Below are 21,176 nucleotides of genomic sequence, written 5' to 3'. Positions count from 1 at the left end.
AAATGACAGCAACAGCCAGGTGCACCTGTTGGCATCAGAAAAGGAAAGGGGACTGTATTTTTCTCTAAAAATGTCCTCCCATTTGATCGTGCTTTATTAGGTATTAAGGTGAAGATACAAGAGCATACCTGCTGCAAGAAAGCTACTAGAGTGCTGGTTCCCCACTTATCAGGTTTGGGCAAGTTGATATCTTTCAGATACAAAACCAGCCGCTCACAGTCCTTTGGTCTGTACACGCGCCCAGTGTTAGTACTTAGCACAAGACAGGTTTGACTTAGCTTCTGCAGAACGTGCCGAGAGGTGGTCTGTGCACTGCAATGAACTATAGCAATCTGAGTCGATCGAAGCTGGGAGAAGGCAAAACGAAGAAGCATTCTGCAACAGAAGGCAAGAGACACATTGAACAAACAATAGCAACAAGTATGGTTCAACACATAAGAAAACGTTATATTCCATTATTTAAATAAAAAAACTTTTAACTCACCTCGTTTGCAGGTGTAAGGCTAGAGTACCCGGACTGTAGTTCTGTGATGTACCAACAATTGAGACTCTAGCAGCACTCCTTTAAGTCACATATAAATCATAAACCATAAAGATCACAAGCATTGGGACCTATAATATACATCCCTATACTCAAAAGCGTATAAGACACAACTTCATTAATCAGAATCAGCCATCCAGACAAGACATTATTCTTGCTGTTGAGTAGTCTTTATTCAAATAAACCAACCCCGCCGGTGTGCGTATCACAACTGGTTTCGCAGTTGTGATACGCACACCAGCGGACACACCACAACTCGGAGGGGTGCAGCGTATTATGGTTGCAAGCGCAACACGCGCGAAACACGAGGCGCCGGGAGAAGAGTGTGATGAGCTAAGTGTGTGGTAGGTGATGGATCACATATGGGGAATTCGCAACCTATAGTTATCATACTAAACGTACCAAACCTCGTAAGGACGGACTGAAGTGGAAATTACTGGCCCGCTAATGCAATTCGCTGTGCTGTCTGATATTGTGAGACACAGCTGTGATCTATTTCTTGTGGCCCATGATTTACATATTTGCAGCTTTTAGAACCGTCTCCTAACCCGCCAGATTTCATCCGTACAAGGGGATCCTGAGGATGACGGTGTTTTGAAAATTTGGGCCCGCGAGCTATCTACATGCAGCTTTAGGATTCATTTCTTAAACCTGCCAAATCTATTTCCGGAAATTGGGTTGTTGGTGATGACGGTTTCTGAACATTTTGAGCGGGGTTGGTTTATTTGACTCCGGTTTCGGGTTGCTCGACGTAACTGGTTACAGGATCCCATATGTACCGTTTTCCAGCGATGGCTGGATTGACTTGGATGTCTATGCCTTGAAAAAGTCTTAGTAAAAGACGAAACACGTGCCTGCTACAGTGTGCTAGGAACATTTTAAAGAAACGTTTTATACAGCTTGAATAAAGACTGCTCAACAGCAAGAATAATGTCTTGTCTGGATGCCTGATTCTGATTAATGAAGTTGTGTCTTGTCCACTTTTGAGTATAGGGATATATAATATAGGTCCCATGATCTTTATGGGGTATGATGTATATGTGACTTAAAGGAGGTCTGCTAGAGTCTCAATTTTTGGTATATAAGTTGTTGCACATAGTTGTGTGCTAAATAACACCTTTAGGTGGTAGGTGTTTTGGGCAAATCGAGCTCCCGCTTGTACAGATCTATTAGGATTCTTTGACTGTTTCATGCTAAATGTATTAATGACTATAATGTGCTATTGAATGTGCGGACATTCCCTGTTGAGGGATCACTACCACCCTTGTGATTTGGTTAGTTGTAGTTCTGTGATAATATAGATACACAACGGGCAAGCTCTCATTGGCCCTCAGCATTGACATACTGCTTGCACTATTGCCGGCGCACATCTTAGCACGTGCAACAACTACTACAACTCAGGTTTGGGACAACTTAGAGCCCAGGAAAAGAGAGGATGATTTAGAATCAGTAGAAAGAATATTACCAGAATCATTGTTACCACAAAGTAAAGCACTTTCTACTAATGGAAACATAATTCTTGCAGATTCTTCGCCTTTGAAAAATACTTCTCCGTAAAATCTTTAAATGGTGGGTGAGAGGCAGTTGAAAGAAAATATCACTTGTTGAATGACTGCTCTGCTACAAAAATCAAGGCAGGCACATAGCCTGATCATTTGCAAATCCTTTATGGCGACATCCCTGAAAGTAAAGCAGTAGTATGTACAAAGCGACTAGTGGAAGGCACACACCGCTTTCTCAAAAAGATTGCTATGCAGCTAATGGTAGAAGGCTACAATCTGAATCCATAATAAAGGGAAAAAAAGCCAAAATGGATTAGCGACAAAACCAAGCATACACAAAACCAGATCAGGACAGGGGTTCACTTAAATCGCTCCGAAAGCATGAGAAGACCTTCCACTCCACAACAGAGCTTCCCCCTCTCTTCTTGAATTCTGCAAGAAGCTCAAGACCTGGTTTGTCAAAAAACCAATCTATCCTAGTCTTGGGTAGGCACAGACACCTGATCAGCACCAGGATGTGCTCTAGGGCTCTAGTGTGCTTCACAAATACTCATAACATAACGGTCTCTTGCAGGAGCAAAAGCAGAAAAAAAAGATTTTATTTGTGTGAAATTTAGAGTGTTTGCACCCTGCTGGGCAAGGCTTGTTTCTAAACTTTGATCCACAAACTAGAGGGATAGAGGAGAAACAGCAGCTTTACTGCCTCCACCACTGACAATATACTCAGAGCTCCTATAGAAGGAGGGACTTTATTGATTGCTGGAACATGTTGGCACTTAATGGGTGTGTTGAGAGATTAAATCTAAAAAACACCCAGGTTTAACACTGTTTTAACCCTGAGTTGTATATCCTCTGAATAAAGGCAATCCCCTGGGTTTACAGAGAGGTAGTTTTAATATGATATCTGGAACTTTTGATTAACCAGAACAACTTTATCCTGAGATTCCTTGTGCAAACCTTGAGACCACTGTGTTCGCATTGTCCTAGAACGGCAGGATGGACTGAAAGTTGATGAAGCATACCACAAATAGGGGGGTGAGGTCTTTCCATCCAAAACGCTCTGGTTTCTTTGTTCACTGGGGAAGGGAATACCCTTTGGGAGAAGGTGAGCCGAATGACTAGCTACCATACCAGTTATGAGTATATTGTTTTGAAACTTCAAAATAGTCTTTACAATTTTAACGACTTTGCCTTATAGTGCACCCAGACCCACTTTAAGCATTGATTATACTACTAAGCCTTAGCATCACTCATCTTAGATTCTATGATCTTCAGGTAATAAAAAGTTCGAAATTGGGTTGTGGGTAGACTAGGGTATGAGCCCAAGTCAGGCAGCAACCACAATCCCAGTCAGGGTAAGTAGGTAGACCCTGAATTAACCTAGGCTCACCTTCTGGTAGCTTGTCACAGGGCAGTTAAGCATAATTTAGAGGCAATTTGTAAAGTATTTGTGCAACACTTCAAACAGTAAATCAGTGAAAACACCACACAAAGATTCCACACCAGGTTAGAATGGAACCTAATATAATAAATAAAGCAAGAAAAAATTGCAAAAAGCCAATAAGTAGAACTGGAGATACAGATGTTTGAAGAACTAAGTGAAAGTAGCACCAAAAAGCACTAAGAGCCAACAAGAGACGCGACACTCTGTCTGAGTAGCTGAGCGCTTTACAAAACTCCATTTAACATTAACATTAACATAACATTAACAGAGACATCAGGTCATACTGGACCAGGACAAAGTGAAAAGTTCAGGCCGACAACGGTGGTGCATGGGCAGGCTACAGGGTCCAGGTTGAACCCGCTGAGCCAAAGTGCCTTAGTTTGGGTAGCAGCGAAGAGTCTGTCGACGGGGAGGATACAGGATGCAGCCGAAGTGATGCGTCAACGTCAAAGTGATGCGTTGGTGTCGATCCTTGCAGTGAGGACTATGCGCTGATCCTGACACACACAGCAGCGATGATGCATCGTTTCTGATGAGTGTAGGGGCTATGATGGCGCAGTTCTCGTTGTCATCGTCGAGGCAGCCTTCGATGGAGATACAAAGACCTTGAGTCGTGAAGAGTGACGCGCAGGGGTGGTCTAACTGCGATGCATTAGGGTCGATCCATGCAACAGTGGCGATGTGCCGGTCCGAGAGAGGATGTGTTGATTTTGCGGAAGCAAGCAGCTAAGGCCTCACTTCCAAAGGTCCAATACTGGTATGGCACCCCTTGTAAAGGCTGAATCACCAATGGAAGAGTCCAGATGCAGAAGCAGGTACGTTGGAAGTCTTTAATGTCCCTGAGACTTCAAATCAGGAGGCAAGCCAGCTAGCCTTTGGAATTACTCTGGCTTCAAGAGACATAGGTCCAAGTCCTTCTCACCCAGGCAGGGGAACAGCAGGCAACAGGCAGCAGGGAAGCCCAGCAAGGAAGGAGTCCAGCAAAGCAGCAGTCCAGTAGAGTGGTAGTCCTTTAGCACAGCAGTTCTTCTATCTGGATAAGTGTTCAACGGTCCAGAAGTGCACTGAAGTGGTGGTGTCTGAGATCCAGTACTTATACCCAGTTGTGTCTTTGAAGTGGAGAGGGTCTTCAAAGACAGGTCTCTTTGAAGTGTATAGAGGTTCTCCCTTTCTGCCCTGGCTCCTGACTCACTATTGGAGGTAGGCAGCCCTTTGTGTGGGGTCAGGATACGGACTATTCAGGTGTTAGTGTGAGAATGGGTTCAGCTCCTCCCTCCCATCCTCCCAGGATGGCCCATCAAGTCACACCTAAGCTCCCATTGTCTGTGGCTATCAGGGAGGAATACACAAAGCCCAGCTGTCACCCTCCCCAGATGTGTATCGGAGAAAGGCAGCAGGCACCAAATGGCTAAAGTAAGAAAATGTCAACTTTCTAAAAGTGGTATTTTCAGAATTGCAATATAAAATCCGATCTCACCATAAGTTGTGATTTTAAATTGTGAATCCAGAGACATCAAACTGGGAAAATCTATATATTTGCAATTAGTAATTACAGTTAAAAATATGTAATAAGGTAATCCCAGTGTTATCCTATGTGAGAGATAGGCCTTGCGGTAGTGAAAAACAAATTTGGGAGTTTTTCACTACCAGGTCATGTAAAACTTAAAAGTACATGCCCTTCCTTTAAAATACATTGCACCATGCTCTCTGGGGCATCTGGAGTCTACGTTAAGGTATCTGCCCATACAGGCTCTGGAATAGCAGGTCGGAGCCATGGTTGGGGGCTATTTATGTGGATGGCACAATCAGTGCTACAGGCAAACTAGTAGCATTTAATGTACAGGCCCTGGCACATGTACTACCCTTTACTAGGCACTTATAGGTAAATTAAAGATGCCAACTGGGGTTAAACCAATATTATCATGTCTTAGGAGAAAGAGCACAAGCACGTTAGACCTGATTAGTAGTGGTTAAGTGCACAGAGTCCTAAAGTCAGCTGAAACAAGGTTAGAAAAATAGAGGAAGTAGGCAAAAAGTTGGGGGTGGGGGGACTATTCTGAGGCTGCCAGTTCTACCATGAAGGACACACTTTTAGCCCCTGATATTGTCAGATATTTATAAATAGAAATTATGGCAAAGGGGGAATCATATGTAAAATAAAGGACAAACACCCGTGTTACACACTTACAGAATACATCTAAAAATATTGGAACCAAAGCTAGTTTATCCTGCACATCAGCAATTTCTTTTTTACAATCTTTACCATTAATTTAAAGAGTCTCTCGTGATTAGGATCCTTGTGAAAAAGTCTGCCAAACCCATTTTACTCCCTGATACTAGTTTCTGACTAATAATCAGAAGGTGTAGTAGATACCACCTCAAAATCATTGAACTTTATTAATCTTTCTGTCTCCTCCGAGTAATATGTTTTTAATAACTGCTGTCATATCCCTCTTCTGAGGATCTCCACATTCTTTCTTTTCACCAATAATTACACAGAATGTACGGGTGGAACGATCCATAAGGCAATTACCTTGTCATTACCCTTCCTAATGCTGAAGGACGAAGCAAATTTGAAACTAGAGCTTGAATGGCCTGCCTGGCTAGTTTTGAAAAACTCTCCAACTACATCAGTCAAAACACCAATGGAGTAGAATAAGATCATGGCTTCATCTATTCCACCCTTTCATTAATCAACCACTGAAGCACTGTTCTGGGTCACTCTTTCAATGTTTACAAACTAATCTTGGAACCAGTTACACCTGAAGGTGGAATGTCACTAGTGTGATTTGAAGACCAGCACTCATTCCAGGTTATCAAATATTTGTATTTGTATTTTTTCATCATGAGTCATGCTAACAAAATCAGAATTCTAAGAGTGGGAGAAAGCAGTTCGTTCACACCCGGGTGGGTGTAAAAGACGGGAAATGGCCTCATTCCTTTGTGAACAACTATAACCATATGCCAAAGCCAATATTAAGGTCCTCGCTTAATCAAACCTATTTATTTATTAATGCTTAGCCTAGCAAGATGCATACCCCAGTGGACATCAACCTGCTGTACATATATCTATGTTAGGTAAATGATGCCTCCAAAAGAAGTGCGAAATGTGGATCAAGATCAAGTCTGGAGACATTCATCAATCTATGAGCAAAGACGTTGATTGAATAGCAGAGGGTTTGGGTTTTTCTTAATCTGCAGAATCTCTCGTATATCAGATCTTGGGGGAATGCATTCAGATTGGGCATGTTCTAATGAAAAATAATATATGAATAAACCACAAGGGTTTGCCCTAATCACCCCAACACATCTGGGCAACAACATAAGAACAAGCAAAATGCAAGATGTGTAGGAAAATATCCAAAATAAGTCATGTAGAGACAACAATAAATTAGTCGCTACCTATGGGTACTAAGTCCCCGGACAACTCGTTTAGTTCCTTGATCATTCACGATTCTGCCCCAGTTCGAATTTTCAACATATATTTATATTTTTCACATACCTACAAAACATCCAACGAATACAAAAGGTAGTGATGTAATAATCATCACTATTTCAAGGTTCCTTCCTACACATACAATCAAATAACAGTTGCTAAAAGAACACAATTCATATGCAATCCATGGGAGATAGTCCCATGCACATTTGGGAGGGTAACTTTTAACCTCCACGCAGTCCAACAAAGTGTGTGTCCAGTTGTCTTGAGTAGGACTTGTAGTTGATCAGACTCCTCCAAATAAAGTCGGCGCATTTCGGCCAACTCAATCAGGCCTCATCAGGACATGGGCAAAAAGTGCGCAAACAACCACAGGGTTATAAAACCCCGCCCAGCCGGTCGGAGAAACACCTCCGCAACAAATGCCACCCTATGTGGCTCTTAAATAAAACAAAAGCCCCAGGCAAGTCCCTTCTTCTCAGGGTGCCCTTTTACCACAACTTCAAGTTCGTTTATATTGACATCTTAATCCGCACGTGAAAACTTGGTAACCTCTATAGAGCAGTCAATCCTCCGCGATGGTTCGTTCAACTAGAGGGCATGCTGCAGCTACACCGGCCAAAGAAAAATGTGGCCATGGCAATCGAAGTCGTACATTTCTTGGTTTACATTTATAATGTGTCTTCTGGTGTTTTTCGGATTACCAGATACATTCAGTATGGATCACTGATAGGCAATGCTTTGTATGCACATAGCCTTAAAATAAGGCAGGTGAGCGTGAATTGTGTACTTGCATACAAGGGCACCAAGGAAGATTTCTTTTTTCTTTTTTTAACAATATGTTTTATGTTTATTGAATTCTTTCCACACAAGCGAGATACACCATCACAATAACCACCAACAGGAGGAACATGCACTACCAACCCCATTGTGCATAACTCTTAGAACATACATCATCAGCCCATCCCCAACAGCCTCTGTTCAGGCTGCCAACCTTTCAATCTATCCCTTCACCCCTACTCTCCCACCTAAGAATTTCCTACCTGAAACAGTTGTGCTGCAGGAGCTATCAGACTAAGGCAAACAGAAGCTGGGCTAAATTATTTTCACAAAATGGCAGTATAATTTCATGTAACAATGCCATGCTAGATGCGCCCTACTTGAGCTGATGCTAGACGACTGAGAGAAGACTCCACTTCAAAGACATTCACCTTAGCTTTGTGATTAATATTATCTTCCATACTTGACGTTAAAAAAAAGGAAAATGAATAACGCTCGGGAGAGCAATCAGTCAGTGGAGAGCCTTGTATACAATGACTGCATATAGGACATAGGATACTTGCACAGCCAGTACAGAGGATGTGGAGTTTTGGTAGCCAATCACCCTCCCTAAAACTGGCTTCACAGAAATACATGTGAACTGTAAAAACATTCTGCCAATTGTCTGAGTAATTGTGTTTTTTAGAGCTAGACACCATCTTAAGAGGTACCAATATGGCTGTCCACCAAGCTCTGCCTAGACAGCAAATATTTCAATTCTCGGTCAGATAGAGAGCTCGCTATGAAGCTCTCAAAGGTGGAGAAATCAACAGTAAAGTAGATAATACTAGGGCTAGTATGTGCTATGTTATGGGCGGGTGGGTAAGAATCTGTGGCTAGATAGAGTCTGTGCTAGATAAGGCTTTACCAAAGCTAAGTAACTTGTTCATCTGATAGAGACTTCTAGGCGCAGATTCCTTACCTTTCAATAGATACCGAGCAATAACTCCCCGAAGGTGGGTCTACAAAACCATTTCACACTAAAAAGTACTGCAAGTCCGAAAAAGCAAAGTGCCAATCTTGACAGAACTGACTGTCCAGGACGTGGTGCTTGGTGAAGTGTGCAGAGAAGCCAACGCTGCTACCTGGCAGATGTCCAGGACCAGAACTTTCCATTCTGACGCAGTGGTCGCAGTCTTATTTTTGGTGGAATGAGCACGCAAACCCTCAGGGGGTTGCTTCTTGGCGTAGCAGATATTAATGCAGACCAAGTAAACACAAAATAAGAGGTCAAGGCACCCTAGACCTGCACTGGTATGTATGATTGTTCTAGGTAGTATAGGCAGACAGTGGTAGTGCAAGAGCTGAGAGCCTGACCTTCCTAGCTCCCTTAATATTTTGGATAACCAAAATGGATACAAGATTCAAGAAAGCTCAGCACATACCCATATATTTGGAATGTCAAAAGTGATATAGTACAATCCGTAATTTTCAAATCAAAAACAGTATCATTCATAATCACAACGAATAAACTCCCAAAGGAAAAATCAATTTGCTGGAGACTTCTGTTATGAAAAAAAATAAAAAATCGTCTTCCCTAATTTTATTTTGATAGGTGATGTTTCATTGAGTTATTTAAAAACATAATACAAATTCATAGCTGATGTGGCGCGTTTCGGCGCCACAATACTTCTTCAAGGCTATAAAGATATACAATGATAAAACTAATGTAATACAATGTTTATACATACAGTGAATTTAAAGCATTTAAATAGCATATTGGTTCAAGCAATTTTAGTAGCAAAATATACTGGGAGATTATCCTATCAACTGATATTTATTTACATCAACAGGATGTTATATGCTAGAAAATTAGAGCACATTTGGAGACCCATATATGAAATATTTGCAGTTGGATACTTAAACACTCATTTGGTAAATTCCATAAAGTCAAATATGTTAAAAACACGGGCATTCTTTGAGATTGGTGTTTCATAGCCAAATTTATCAGCAGAAAAAATGCAGAGCACGACTCATCAGGAGACGGACCATTTCTGCACAGCCTTCCCCTTCTTTGCTCCGACATACTCCACAAACAGTTGGTCATCCACCTGGAACTCTTTACTGCGGTCAAGGTAAAATGACAACGCTATTTTTGGGTCCAGTCCATGGAGTCACTCCTCTTCCTTAGAGGGATATGGCAGAGCGTAAAAGGTAGGTAGGGTGATGGACAGGCCTACATGAAAGACAGTGACAACTTTCAACAGAAAGGAAGCTCTAGTGCAAAGAACCAGTTGGTTTGGGTAGATGTTTAGGTACAGAGGCATATTTGACAAAGCCTGTTATTGCCACTAGAAAGGCTGTCTTGATGGTAAGGAACCTGAGAGGACAGTTGTGCAGTGGCTCAAAGGGAGCGTACATCAGAAAGCCGAGTACTACATTGAGGTCTTAATGAGGAATGATGAAGGGTGAAAGTGGAAGCATATGTTGAGGATGTTTCAAAAACCTATTTACAACACGGGATTTGAACAGGGATGGCTGATATGGTAACCGCAGACAGAAAGGCTAGGATGCCAGAAAGATAGCCCCTTAAGCTGCCCAAAGCAGAGCCCTGCTGGGCAAGATTAAGAATAAATAGAAGGCCCTGCGAAAGGACAGCAGAAAGGGGGTCAACTTGCTTTTCTGCACACCATGCCACAAACTTGCCCCAGCGCCAGACATATACCATCTTGGTGGAGGGACACATGACTTCCAAGACACTGTTACAGACTTCAGGCAGAAGGTCGAAAGTGTCAATTATTGCCACGCAATCTCTACGTATGAAGGCACAGCTTTGCCAGGTTCGGTGGAGAACCCTCCCCTGCTGCTGTGACAGGAGATCCTCCTAAAGAGGCAGTCTGATTGGAGGACCGATAGCCATGCTCAACACCTCAGGATACCTAATTCTCCGAGCCCAGAGCAGAGCCATAAAGATGACTTGGGCCAGATAGTTCCTGATTTTCTTGAGAACTTTGGGCAGGAGTGGTATGGGAGTAAAGGAGTACTGGAGGCCTGAGCTCCACTCGAGATGAAAAGTGTCTCAGATGGAGAGCCGTCTTGCAAACTCCAGCACACAGAAGTGCTGACAAAAAGAGTTCTCGGCTGTTGGCGAAAGATCTAACCAAGTCTCCCTAGTGTTGAAAGAGACCTTGCACCACCTCCGGATGGATACACCATTTGTGATCCACTAGGCATCTTCAGCTGAGTTCATCCACTCTGGCATTCAAAAAGCCACCTAGGTGCTGAATCACCGTGGATATGCCCTGACGTTCCAGCCATTTCCAGAGGTGGAGGGCCTCTTGACAAAGGGTCCGCCAGCCCACCCCGCCCTGTTAGTTGCAGTACCACATGGCGTTGCAGTTGTCCATGAAAACCTGCACCAGCCTGCCTTTGATGAAGGGTAGGAAGGCTTCCAAAGAGACGGGTGTCATCAAAGGGCATGTCCATAAGCAAAACGTGGGCATTCCCTGAAAAGCCAGTGGTCCTCAGGCAGGCGTGGTGTTGTAAGGCCACCGGCGAGGAAGACTTACTGCCTAGCAACTCGGTCGTGTCCGGCCCACATCCATTAGTGAGCTTTGCTGCATTTCTCCCGTCTGCCATAGCTTGGGAGAATAGGCCCCAGGCCTCCTCTGGGACCAAGGGCAGCACCTGCGCAACCAAATCACAAAGTGCGTGAAAGTAACAGCCCAAAATTCACATGGTGTTCATGGACTGCAGTGCCAGGCTGGTGGAAGAAAACATTTTCTTACCTAAGGTATCCAGCCTCTTGGATTTCCCGTCCAACAGGGTGGAAGGGAATGAGCCAGAGTTTACACTGGAAGTGGAGACTTAGACTAACAAGCTCTCTGGAATAGGGTGTTGCATGAGGAAACAGGGGTCCCTTGGAGCAGGGTGATGGCAGCAGGTAAGTGTCCTGTTTATAGCAGAGCCTATACAGGGCTTTGACCAGGCGCTGGGCAGGATGCCCACAAGGACTTTATTAAATGGGAGAAGCGGATCTGAGGGTGTAATTCTCGGCTGAAGCACCTCTGTCAAGACGTTATTCTTGACTGCCACTGAGGGCAGGCTAAGGTCCAGTACCTTAGCCACCCTTCTCAGCACCATAGCAAAAGAGGCTCTCTCCTCTGTAGCCATGGTAGGAGGCGAGACCATGCAAGTATCTGAGGAGGTGTCCAGTCCACTAGCATCCGCCGACTCCTCATAGCAGACAATGTTGGGTTCTAGGGGCTAGTATTTTTCAGGGTCCAGTGAATGCTCCCAATCTCAACTAAGTCCTAGCCCATAGGAATAGGGCTCAGGCTCCGGCCTGAAGGATATGGCTCCAGTCACCGCAGGAGTCAGTGTCGGGCAATGCCCATCTGGCTCCGTGTCAGATTGGGGACTGCGCCGCCGGAAGTGTCGACATCGGGACCGGCGTTGTGGAAAGTCGTGGTGGTATGACTGCCACTGGTCCGGATCCATCCATGGATGCAAGGAACCCGAATGGGACCGGACCCACCAGCAGGAAACCAGTAGGGTCCCCTCCCGAATCTCGTGGGGTCCGAAGGTTTTCCAGCTAGGACGGGCCGCCCCAATGTGAGACGCATGGCCACATAAAATTTCCAGAGCTGGGTGGGTGTGGCTAGGGCTCCCGGAAACTCGGGGAGGTGCGGAAACGGACCAGGATCAACCACATAGTCAGCCTTGAGTGACGATGCTCCCTCATCTTATTGGATGACTTGGGCGGATACGGCAAAGTTGAAGACCTCTGGCTTCTTACTCTTCTTTTTCTTGTGGGACTTACCAAAGAAAGACTTTGACTGCAACGAAGATCGATGACTCCATGACCGATCCCGGGACCTTCCCCTCGACCGGGATCAAGAGTGTCACAGTGTCGCAAATTGAGTGGCAATGAGTTTGAATGATAGCTTCCTCAAAGAAAAATAAATTCTAGATCTAGTCTAATGCCTGGGGATAATTCTAAGGTTAGGAATCTGCGGCAAGAAGTCTCTGAGAGATCATGCAATTGAAACATTATATGTTATCATTTAAAATCTGTAATTTGTGCTGAACACAATAATATTTGTTTTATGGTCACTATTCAAGCATCACAGGATAATATCTATTTGGCAGAGATTTCATTTGTGTCATTATTTTGGAACCATTCAAAGGACGGAACAACAAACAGGGTCACTGGTGAGTGGGAACTGTTTATTTAAAGTTAATCTAAAATGTTTTCAATTTCCCTAGCAGCAAAGAAGGTCCTCTGAACTTTCTAGAGAAGAACTTTAACCTAAAGTCAGGATTTCTATTCTATGCAGCTGAAATTCATCAAAGTTTTTGGCATGAGTCAAGTGAAATTGCCCATGAAGTTGGAAATTTGGAAGTTGCAAGGCTGAGTGAGGTTCGTATAGAAAATTCTATAAATCACTTACAGCCACTAATATTGAAAGGAAGATATTTATATATCTGTGTTGGTTAAGCAGGGCTAGTGAACTGGGATTTTAGGATGAGAAAGCGCCTCCTCCCCGCCACCCCGTTGTTAATCCCAGAGTGCCAAATGTATGTGAAAGGAAAAGGCCATGTGTGAGTGGTTAGGTTTGCTGCTGTGATAAATAAGGATACCTGCAGGGTTCTTACAGACCACAAGGCCTCCCAACTGTGAGATGGATGCTACAGTAGGCTACTCTTGGGGTCCAGAAGGCAAGAGATTACATATAAAATGAGAGACCAATGTTGAGTACAGCCACCAAAACTCCAACACCTCGGGTGACTATTCAAGTAATTCCCAGCTGCCAGTCTGTGCCAGCATGTATTTCGTGATATGAATAATCTGCTAGAGTAAAACATACATTAGAAAGCAGTGTGTTTAGGTCTTTAGATGTACACAGTATGTTAATACGTAGATCTGAAAACTGTGGAAATACAAATAAAGACTTACCCTTTCCCACATCCTTCGGGTCCCACAAGAATAAAGGGATGCATATTATTGAGGCCAAGCCATGGTTTAAAATAATCCAAGCCCCTCTGCATATCAGGAGTTTGAATAACAGGGAGTGTCTGAACATTGCTAAACGAGTCTGGAGTCAAATTTTCAGGCTTCTCCAGAACATAAGAAATGAAGCGGCCGGTTTTTGAGTCATAATACGTTTCCAATGGCTTTCGAGGATCGGGTGGAGATTCCCTTGCCCAGTTAAAGACCTGGCAAACAGAAAATGTCATCACTCACATGTACTAAGGTTTCTTTAAAGAATATACATATGCAACAGTTTCTACAGCACAATCTGACTACAGTATTTAAGATGCCCACATTATTTTATGTTTAACAGTGTCAATAACAATTCTCTTCCTAGTGCTGGCAACTACAAAAACAGGAGGATAGGTGGTATATGATCCCATATGCCAATACGTCAGCATTCCCCTGCTAAAGGCGAGACCTATTGGCTTTGATAATGCTTGTAATTGACAATGTCGCAAGCCACTGACTAAAGGGACTATGACAATGGATGAAGGTGGCTGACCCAAAGTGTCTTATATTAAGCATGGAGTGCAATATGTTCTCTATGAATGCTGAAAGCACCATACATATCGGACCTAAATTGGTTTGTGGAGAAAATCAAGGGCATTCGGTGGAAAGGACAACGTTCGAAATGCACCCCACCAAACATCCACTATAGTTTCTTAATATCGTAAATCTAGATTCCAGTTGTCTTCTGGGTGTCAAAATTATTTGGTGCTTTGTACATCATAATAATATTGCCCCACAGCAATGAAGAACAATTGTTACTTAACTGTAAACAGGTGGTTCTCCAGTATTGGTGTCTTTCATAGATTCACATGCTTGAATATTCCCCGTCGTCAAAGTGGGAGTCCCACGGTAAATAAAATAGCAATAATGCTAAATATATATAAATATATATAAACATAATATAAGATAAAGAAAGGAAATACAACTGAAAACCTCTAAAAATGATTCCTACATAGGAATGCAAAGTAAAGAGAAAAATCATTTGTAACACATTAGTGTCATTATGTTAGTCCAAATTACAGCCAATCAGGCGCCAGCACCCTCTAGAACCTTCTCCTCAGAAGCTCAAGCCCTCAGATTTTCGTAACACAAAGTAACCAAGAGCATATGAGGAGAAGAGAGCCTCTGAGGGGAGGAGGGTGGGTCGCATGTGAATCTATGAAAGACACCAATACTGGAGAACCACCTGTTTACAGGTAAGTAACAATTGTTCTTCTCCAGTATTAGGGGTGTCTTTCATAGATTCACATGATTGAATAGAATAGAAAGCAGTAACCTCCGAGAACTGAGATTGCTAAGCATAGCAAGAAGAAATCAAGACAGTACTAATAATAATACAGTCATATGACACATCATAGCAATCACAGGAAATACAAGGAGGAGGGAACAGAGGCTCCCCTTACTGAAAAAGATGGCGAAGCACTGCCTGTCCCACTGCGGTATCCGCTTCATTGATGGCATCCAAACAGTAATGTTTGGTGAAGGTGTGCCTGCTGGACCATGTCGCTGCATGGCAGATCTGATGAAGTGGCACACCAGCAAACAAGGCGGTGGATGAAGACATCGCCCTCGTAGAATGAGCCCTCACTGAAGACTGCAATGGTTTGCCCGCTTGTTGGTGGCAGAAGGCAATGGCTGAAGAAAGCACCGGGCAATAGTCGGTTTGGAAACTGGATGTCCCTTGCGCAGTCGTCCGTAGGCAATGAACAGTTGGTCGGACTTGCGGAAGGGGGCAGTTCTGGCAATGTAAAATTTAAGGCATCGTTTGATGCCCAAAGAATGCAAGTGCTGCTCCGCCGAAGGCTGTGGGTCCGGAAAGAAAGTCTTGAGGAACACAGGTTCATTCAAATGAAAATCCGTAGGTACTTTAGGTAGGAAGGAGGGGTTAGTGCGGAGCGCCACTCCGTTAGGTTTGAACTGAAGATAAGGCGGCCTGATAGTGAAAGAGTAAAGGTCGCTCACGCGACGAGATGAGGTCAAAGCCAAAAGAAGTGCAACCTTCCAGGTGAGGAATTTGAAATCCGCTTTATGGATAGGCTCAAATGGTGACTTCATAAGCTGAGATAGTACCACATTGAGGTGCCAAGATGGAGGAGGACGCCGAACAGGCGGGAACTTGCGGAAGAGCCCTTTGAAGAATTGACGTATGATCCGTGATGAACAGAGGGAAGAAGAGCCATCATGTCGGAAACGAGATATTGCAGCTAAGAAAACCCTCAGCGTGGCATGAGAGAGCCCTGATTGAGCGAGGCTCAAGAAGAATGGAAGAAGCTGCTCAGGAGTGGAATGGATGGGATGGATATTGGCTGTGGCGCACCAATGACAGAATCGCTTCCACTTGAGTTTGTAAGTTTTGACGGTAGACGGAGCCCTGGCATGAGCTAGGATGTCTCTGCATTCCTGGGATATGTTCAAGTAAGCGAACTCAAGGTGCTCAGGTTCCATGCCCACAATTGTAGCGTGGAGGGGTCCGGATGGCACACTTGGCCCCTGTCCTCGTTAGGAGGTCTGGACGGGGACGCAGAGGAATGGGCTCGCACTGGGACAGCAGAAGCAGTTCCGTAAACCATGCCTGCCTGGGCCAACGAGGTGCGATCAACATGATGTGGCTGGGCTGCCTCTGCATTTTCCACAGTACCCGCGGTATTAATGGGAGTGGCGGAAAAGCGTAGGCGAATAGATCGCACCAGTCGATCAAAAGGGCATTCCCGCAGGACCCGGGGTGGGGATGCCAACTTGCATAAGACGGGCATTTCCGATTCTCCGGTGTTGCAAAGAGGTCTAGATCTGGGTGACCCCACTGGCGAAACACAAGATCTAGAGTCGGTTGGTGCAGTTCCCATTCGTGTGTCGAGGAAGTGGACCTGCTCAGAGAGTCCGCCAGGAGGTTGGACACGCCCGGAAGGTGGACAGCTGTCAAGGTGATGTGATGGCGGAGAGCCCAATCCCAGATCGACTGGGCCAAGCGGGACAGATGGAGAGACTTGGTCCCTCCCTGTTTGTTCACGCAGTGCATACTGGTGGTATGTCCGTCTGGATTAGCACTGACTCCCCGTGAGCAACCGGGAGGTAGGACTTGAGCGCTAGAAAGTTTGCCATCAATTCTAGCCTGTTGATATGCCACGTGCGTTGCGTCGGCGTCCACTTGCCTTTGATGGATAAGCCCTGGAGATGAGCTCCCCACCCCTCCAAGGAGGCGTCCGTCGTCAGCGTAAGATCTGGAGCATGAACGAGGAAGGACACTCCCCTTTTCAGATTCGAGGGCTGCGCCCACCAAAGCAGGCTCCTTCTCATGCGAGATCTGATGGCAACTAGGTCGTTGAAGGACCCGGAGACCTGACGCCACTGTAAGTCCAGTTCTTCCTGAGACCTGACGCCACTAAGTCCAGTTCTTCCTAAATGGGACGGGTGCGCAACCTGCAATTTGGGATCAGTGCGATACAAGATGAAGCCATTCCCAAGAAGGACTTTAACGTCCGAACAGAAACGGACTGTTTTCTTCAAATGAGGGAGACCAGACGAAGGATCTTCTGACGTCGCTCGTTCGAGACGAACGCTTTTGAGAGCTGCGTGTCTAGGATCGCTCCCAGAAAGGTTCTGGTTTGCAGAGGCGTAAACTGTGACTTTTCGACGTTGATGGTCAACCCCAGAGACTGAAACACTTGCTGGCAAAGGCGAGTGTCCTGACCCAGCTGATGGTGGCATTGAGATTTGAGCAGGCAATCGTCTAGATATGGAAAGAATTGCACTCCTTGTAGACGCAGGTGAGCCACCACAGGGGCCAGTACCTTCGTGAACACACGAGGAGCTGATCGCAGTCCAAAGGGCAGAACTTTGAATTGAAAATGCATTGGTCCCACCTTGAAACGCAGGTACTGGCGATGGTGTTGGATTATTGGGACATGAAAGTATGCGTCTTGAAGGTCAATGGTGGTCATGAAATCCTCGCTGGATAGAAGACGCAGGATTTCCAGTAACGTCAGCATGCGGAACGATTGTGACTTTAGGAACTGGTTGAGAGCCCTCAAATCCAGAATGGGTCGCCAATCTCCGGTCTTCTTGAGGATGAGGAAGAATCCAGAGTAAAAACCCTTTCCTCTTTGATGTTTTGGGACCACTTCGACTGCACCTTTTAAAACAAGAAGACGGACCTGATGGTAAAGCTCCTCGAGATGTGGAGGAGGCGGGCCACGAGGTGGCGTGCAAGGAGGAATCTCTACAAACTCCAGGGAATTACCCCGTTTGACAATGTCCAAAACCCAGCGGTCCGAGGTGATCGAGGACCACTGAGAAAAAAACAGAGAGATTCGTCCTCCAACACTTTGAGGGTGACAAAAGTCATTGGCGTTTTGTATTGGATCCACGATAGGAAGACTTTCCTCTGTATGGTTTGGAGGGCTGTTGACGAGACTGCTGATTGGGCGTGTAACGTTGGACGCTCTGATTGTAGGAGCGGTATTGTTGGCCACCCCGAACGTTGGAAGAAGTGCCGCGTCCACGCGCACCTCGAAAGGACTGCTTCCGAAACAGTAACGTGCCCAAAGACTTTGCCGTATCGGTGTCTTTCTTGATGGACTCAAGGGCGTCATCGATATGGGATCCGAATAGCGATTCCCCATCATAAGGCATGTCCAGTATTTTGGATTGGACTTCCTGCCGGAAGGAGGTGGACTTCAGCCAGCCTTGTCGTCGGAGTGCAGCCGCACTTGCAAGCAGACGGAAACCTGTGTTAGCAATATCGATTGCACAGTCGATCATTTCTTCCGATGCCCTCTGACCATCGCGAAGAATCTGTTGGGCGTCAGCCTTGGAAGCATCAGGTATGAGTGCCATGAAATCTGCAATGTCTGACCACATCTGCCGGTCATAACGTCCTAAGATGGCTAAGGCATTGGCTGCCCGGACAGATGTTGAAGCCATCGTTGAGAACTTGCGGCCAATAGCATCTAAGCGTCGACCCTCTCTATCCGGAGGGGCTGTGATTTGGGACGCTGGATTCCGTGCTCTACGCTGTGCGACCTGAGTTACCACAGAGTCCGGTTTGGGGTGAGAAGTCAGGCAAGCTGGAGAACCAGTTGGGGCCTTGTACTTTTTCTCAAGGCGCGGTATTTGAGCAGGTAAGGAGTTAGGAGCATTCATGAGTTTATTTCCCTCCTTCCAAACGAATTCGATGATAGGGATTGTGTGTACCTGCTTATAAGGTTTATCTTTAAAATCATAAAGAAAACAGTCCTCCTCGGGTTGTGATTGTGGTAATTTGAAACGCTGAGCGCTTTATCCAATAAAAGGTGGAAGCTGGCGATATCTACAGGTGGGGATTCACCCGAGTTCCCAGGCTGAGGAGAGGGCGTCTGTGCCCGATAATCATCCCATTCAGCCATATCCTGGTGGCCTGCATCGTCATCCGAGTTGTCAGGGACCTCTCCGTCCTCACGTTCTGGGACCGCCTCATCATCCGCATCCTGCGGGTAAACAGTGGTATGGATTCGAATTGACGTCTGAACTTGAGACGAAGTTGTAGGTGGTAAGACAGGCGGCAAAGAAGGTGGAGGTAGTGACACAGGAGCAGGAGATTGTACAGGTGCGGTCTGCGGTGTAGCTGGAAAACGGCGGTTGTAATCATCCAGCATATGTTGGAGATTAGAGATCAAGGTTAAGGGAATGGTAGCCATAGGAACTTGGACCAACTGCTCTCCTTGCTGAGACTCTTGGTCTCCGCCATCATCGTCAGAATGAGAGTCTTGACATTTAATTATTAAATCAGAGGGACTATGTGCCGCCCCAAAAGTGTCCCCTTCATGCTCCGAGTCCGTCCGTGTCATGCTCAGATGTACTTGCAAACATCGGAGAAGGTGGTTGTGGCTCTGGATCAGATATCTGTTGGCAGGGAACCGCAGTGCGACGATGAGAAGGTTCAGAAGTCTTCAATGGCACTAACGGCAAAGAGGCAAACGAAATTGGTGCCGCCGTCGACGGTGCCGTCGTCGTTAACGCCGACGAGACTAACTTGGCTGTCGACTAAGGTAATTTTGGAGTAGTCTTCGTCGACGGGCGATCCACTGTATACGAAGTCGTCGACGGGGCCGTCATCGACGGGGCCGTAGTCGAAGCTGATAGAGTCTCCGTAGACGGAGTCTTCGTCGACGGGGCTTTGGTCGACGGTGTCTTCGTCGACGAGACCTTGGTCGACGGTGTCTTCGTCGACGAGAGCTTGGCCGACGGTGTCTTCGTCGACGAGAGCTTGGTCGACGGAGTCGTCGACGACGACGATCTCTTCGGGTCTGCCGTCGACGAGGAGATAGGAATCGTCGACGGAACAGGTGTAGACGACAACGAAACCCTCGTCGACGTGTAGGCTGTCGACGATACCGTTGTCGACGACGAGAAGGATGAAGTGGTAGTCAGCGTCGTCGTCGAAGATGCAGGCAATGCTGTTCTCGTCATCGGAACGCTCGTAGACGCTCCCGTCGACGGCGGAACCTTAAGAGGCGTGGAAACACCTCAAGAAGCTGCAGAAGACGCCTGAGAGCCAGGTCTCGTGGGCGTAGAAGTGGTAGGAGTGGCAGAAGACACCACAGGAGCCAGAGTCAAGGCCAATTTAGGCTTTTTGAGGAAAGGAGATGGAAACTCCTGAACACTACCACGCCTAGAGGCTGCTGAGGAAAGACCAGATTGTAAACTTTCTGCATCAGACAGTGCAGAATCCTTGTCCTTAAGACGTTGCAGCCAAAGGAGAAGACGGCCTTCTCGGTCTTTAAGAGTCTTAGTAGAAAAGGTTCTACAGAACTTGCAGCTGGCAGCCTCATGATCAGGGTATAAACAGTAGATACACTTCTGGTGGGGGTCCTTTTCAAAAAGGCGCAGCTTCCCACAAGAAGAGCAAGGTCTGAATAAAGACTTCTTACTTGACATGTGGAGATAAACACTGGAAACTAGATGAGTAGAGTTGAAAACTGAGCAGAGCTCAGGGAGACTCCCTTCACACGACATGCGGTTGAAAATCTGAGGGCTTGAGCTTCTGAGGAGAAGGTTCTAGAGGGTGCTGGTGCCTGATTGGCTATAATTTGGACTAACATAATGACACTAATGTGTTACAAATTATTTTTCTCTTTACCTTGCATTCCTATGTAGGAATCATTTTTAGAGGTTTTCAGTTGTATTTCCTTTCTTTATCTTATATTATGTTTATATATATTTATATATATTTAGCATTATTGCTATTTTATTTACCGTGGGACTCCCACTTCGACGACGGGGAATATTCAAGCATGTGAATCTATGAAAGACACCCCTAATACTGGAGAACCTTGGTTCCTGATTGAATGTCATTCATGACACTTCAAACAGTAACCGAAACATAAGTACACATTATCTAAATCTGGTAACTTTCAGCTCAAAGTGGACAAATCCTAAACAAACAAAAGAGGCATCTTAAAAAATCACAATGG

General features: G+C 45.4%; 1 protein-coding gene across 2 annotated transcripts in view; it reads right to left on the bottom strand.

Moving 5' to 3' along the window:
• DYNC2H1 (dynein cytoplasmic 2 heavy chain 1) overlaps window positions 1–21,176 on the bottom strand; it is a 1,763,151-nt gene that overhangs the window by 959,493 nt on the left and 782,482 nt on the right. For both annotated transcript variants that reach the window (XM_078657019.1, XM_078657020.1), the window contains exons 42-43: window positions 13,642–13,901; window positions 129–375 (exon numbers count right to left, since the gene is read on the bottom strand). In XM_078657019.1, the coding sequence (XP_078513145.1) occupies window positions 129–375; window positions 13,642–13,901 (507 nt within the window). The remainder of the gene's footprint in view (window positions 1–128; window positions 376–13,641; window positions 13,902–21,176) is intronic.

The sequence above is a fragment of the Lissotriton helveticus genome, chromosome 8 (genome assembly GCF_964261635.1).
Source record: "Lissotriton helveticus chromosome 8, aLisHel1.1, whole genome shotgun sequence".
Lineage (NCBI taxonomy): Eukaryota > Metazoa > Chordata > Amphibia > Caudata > Salamandridae > Lissotriton > Lissotriton helveticus.
Note: the sequence above shows the minus strand (reverse complement) of the source record. Positions and strands in the feature narration are given on the sequence as shown.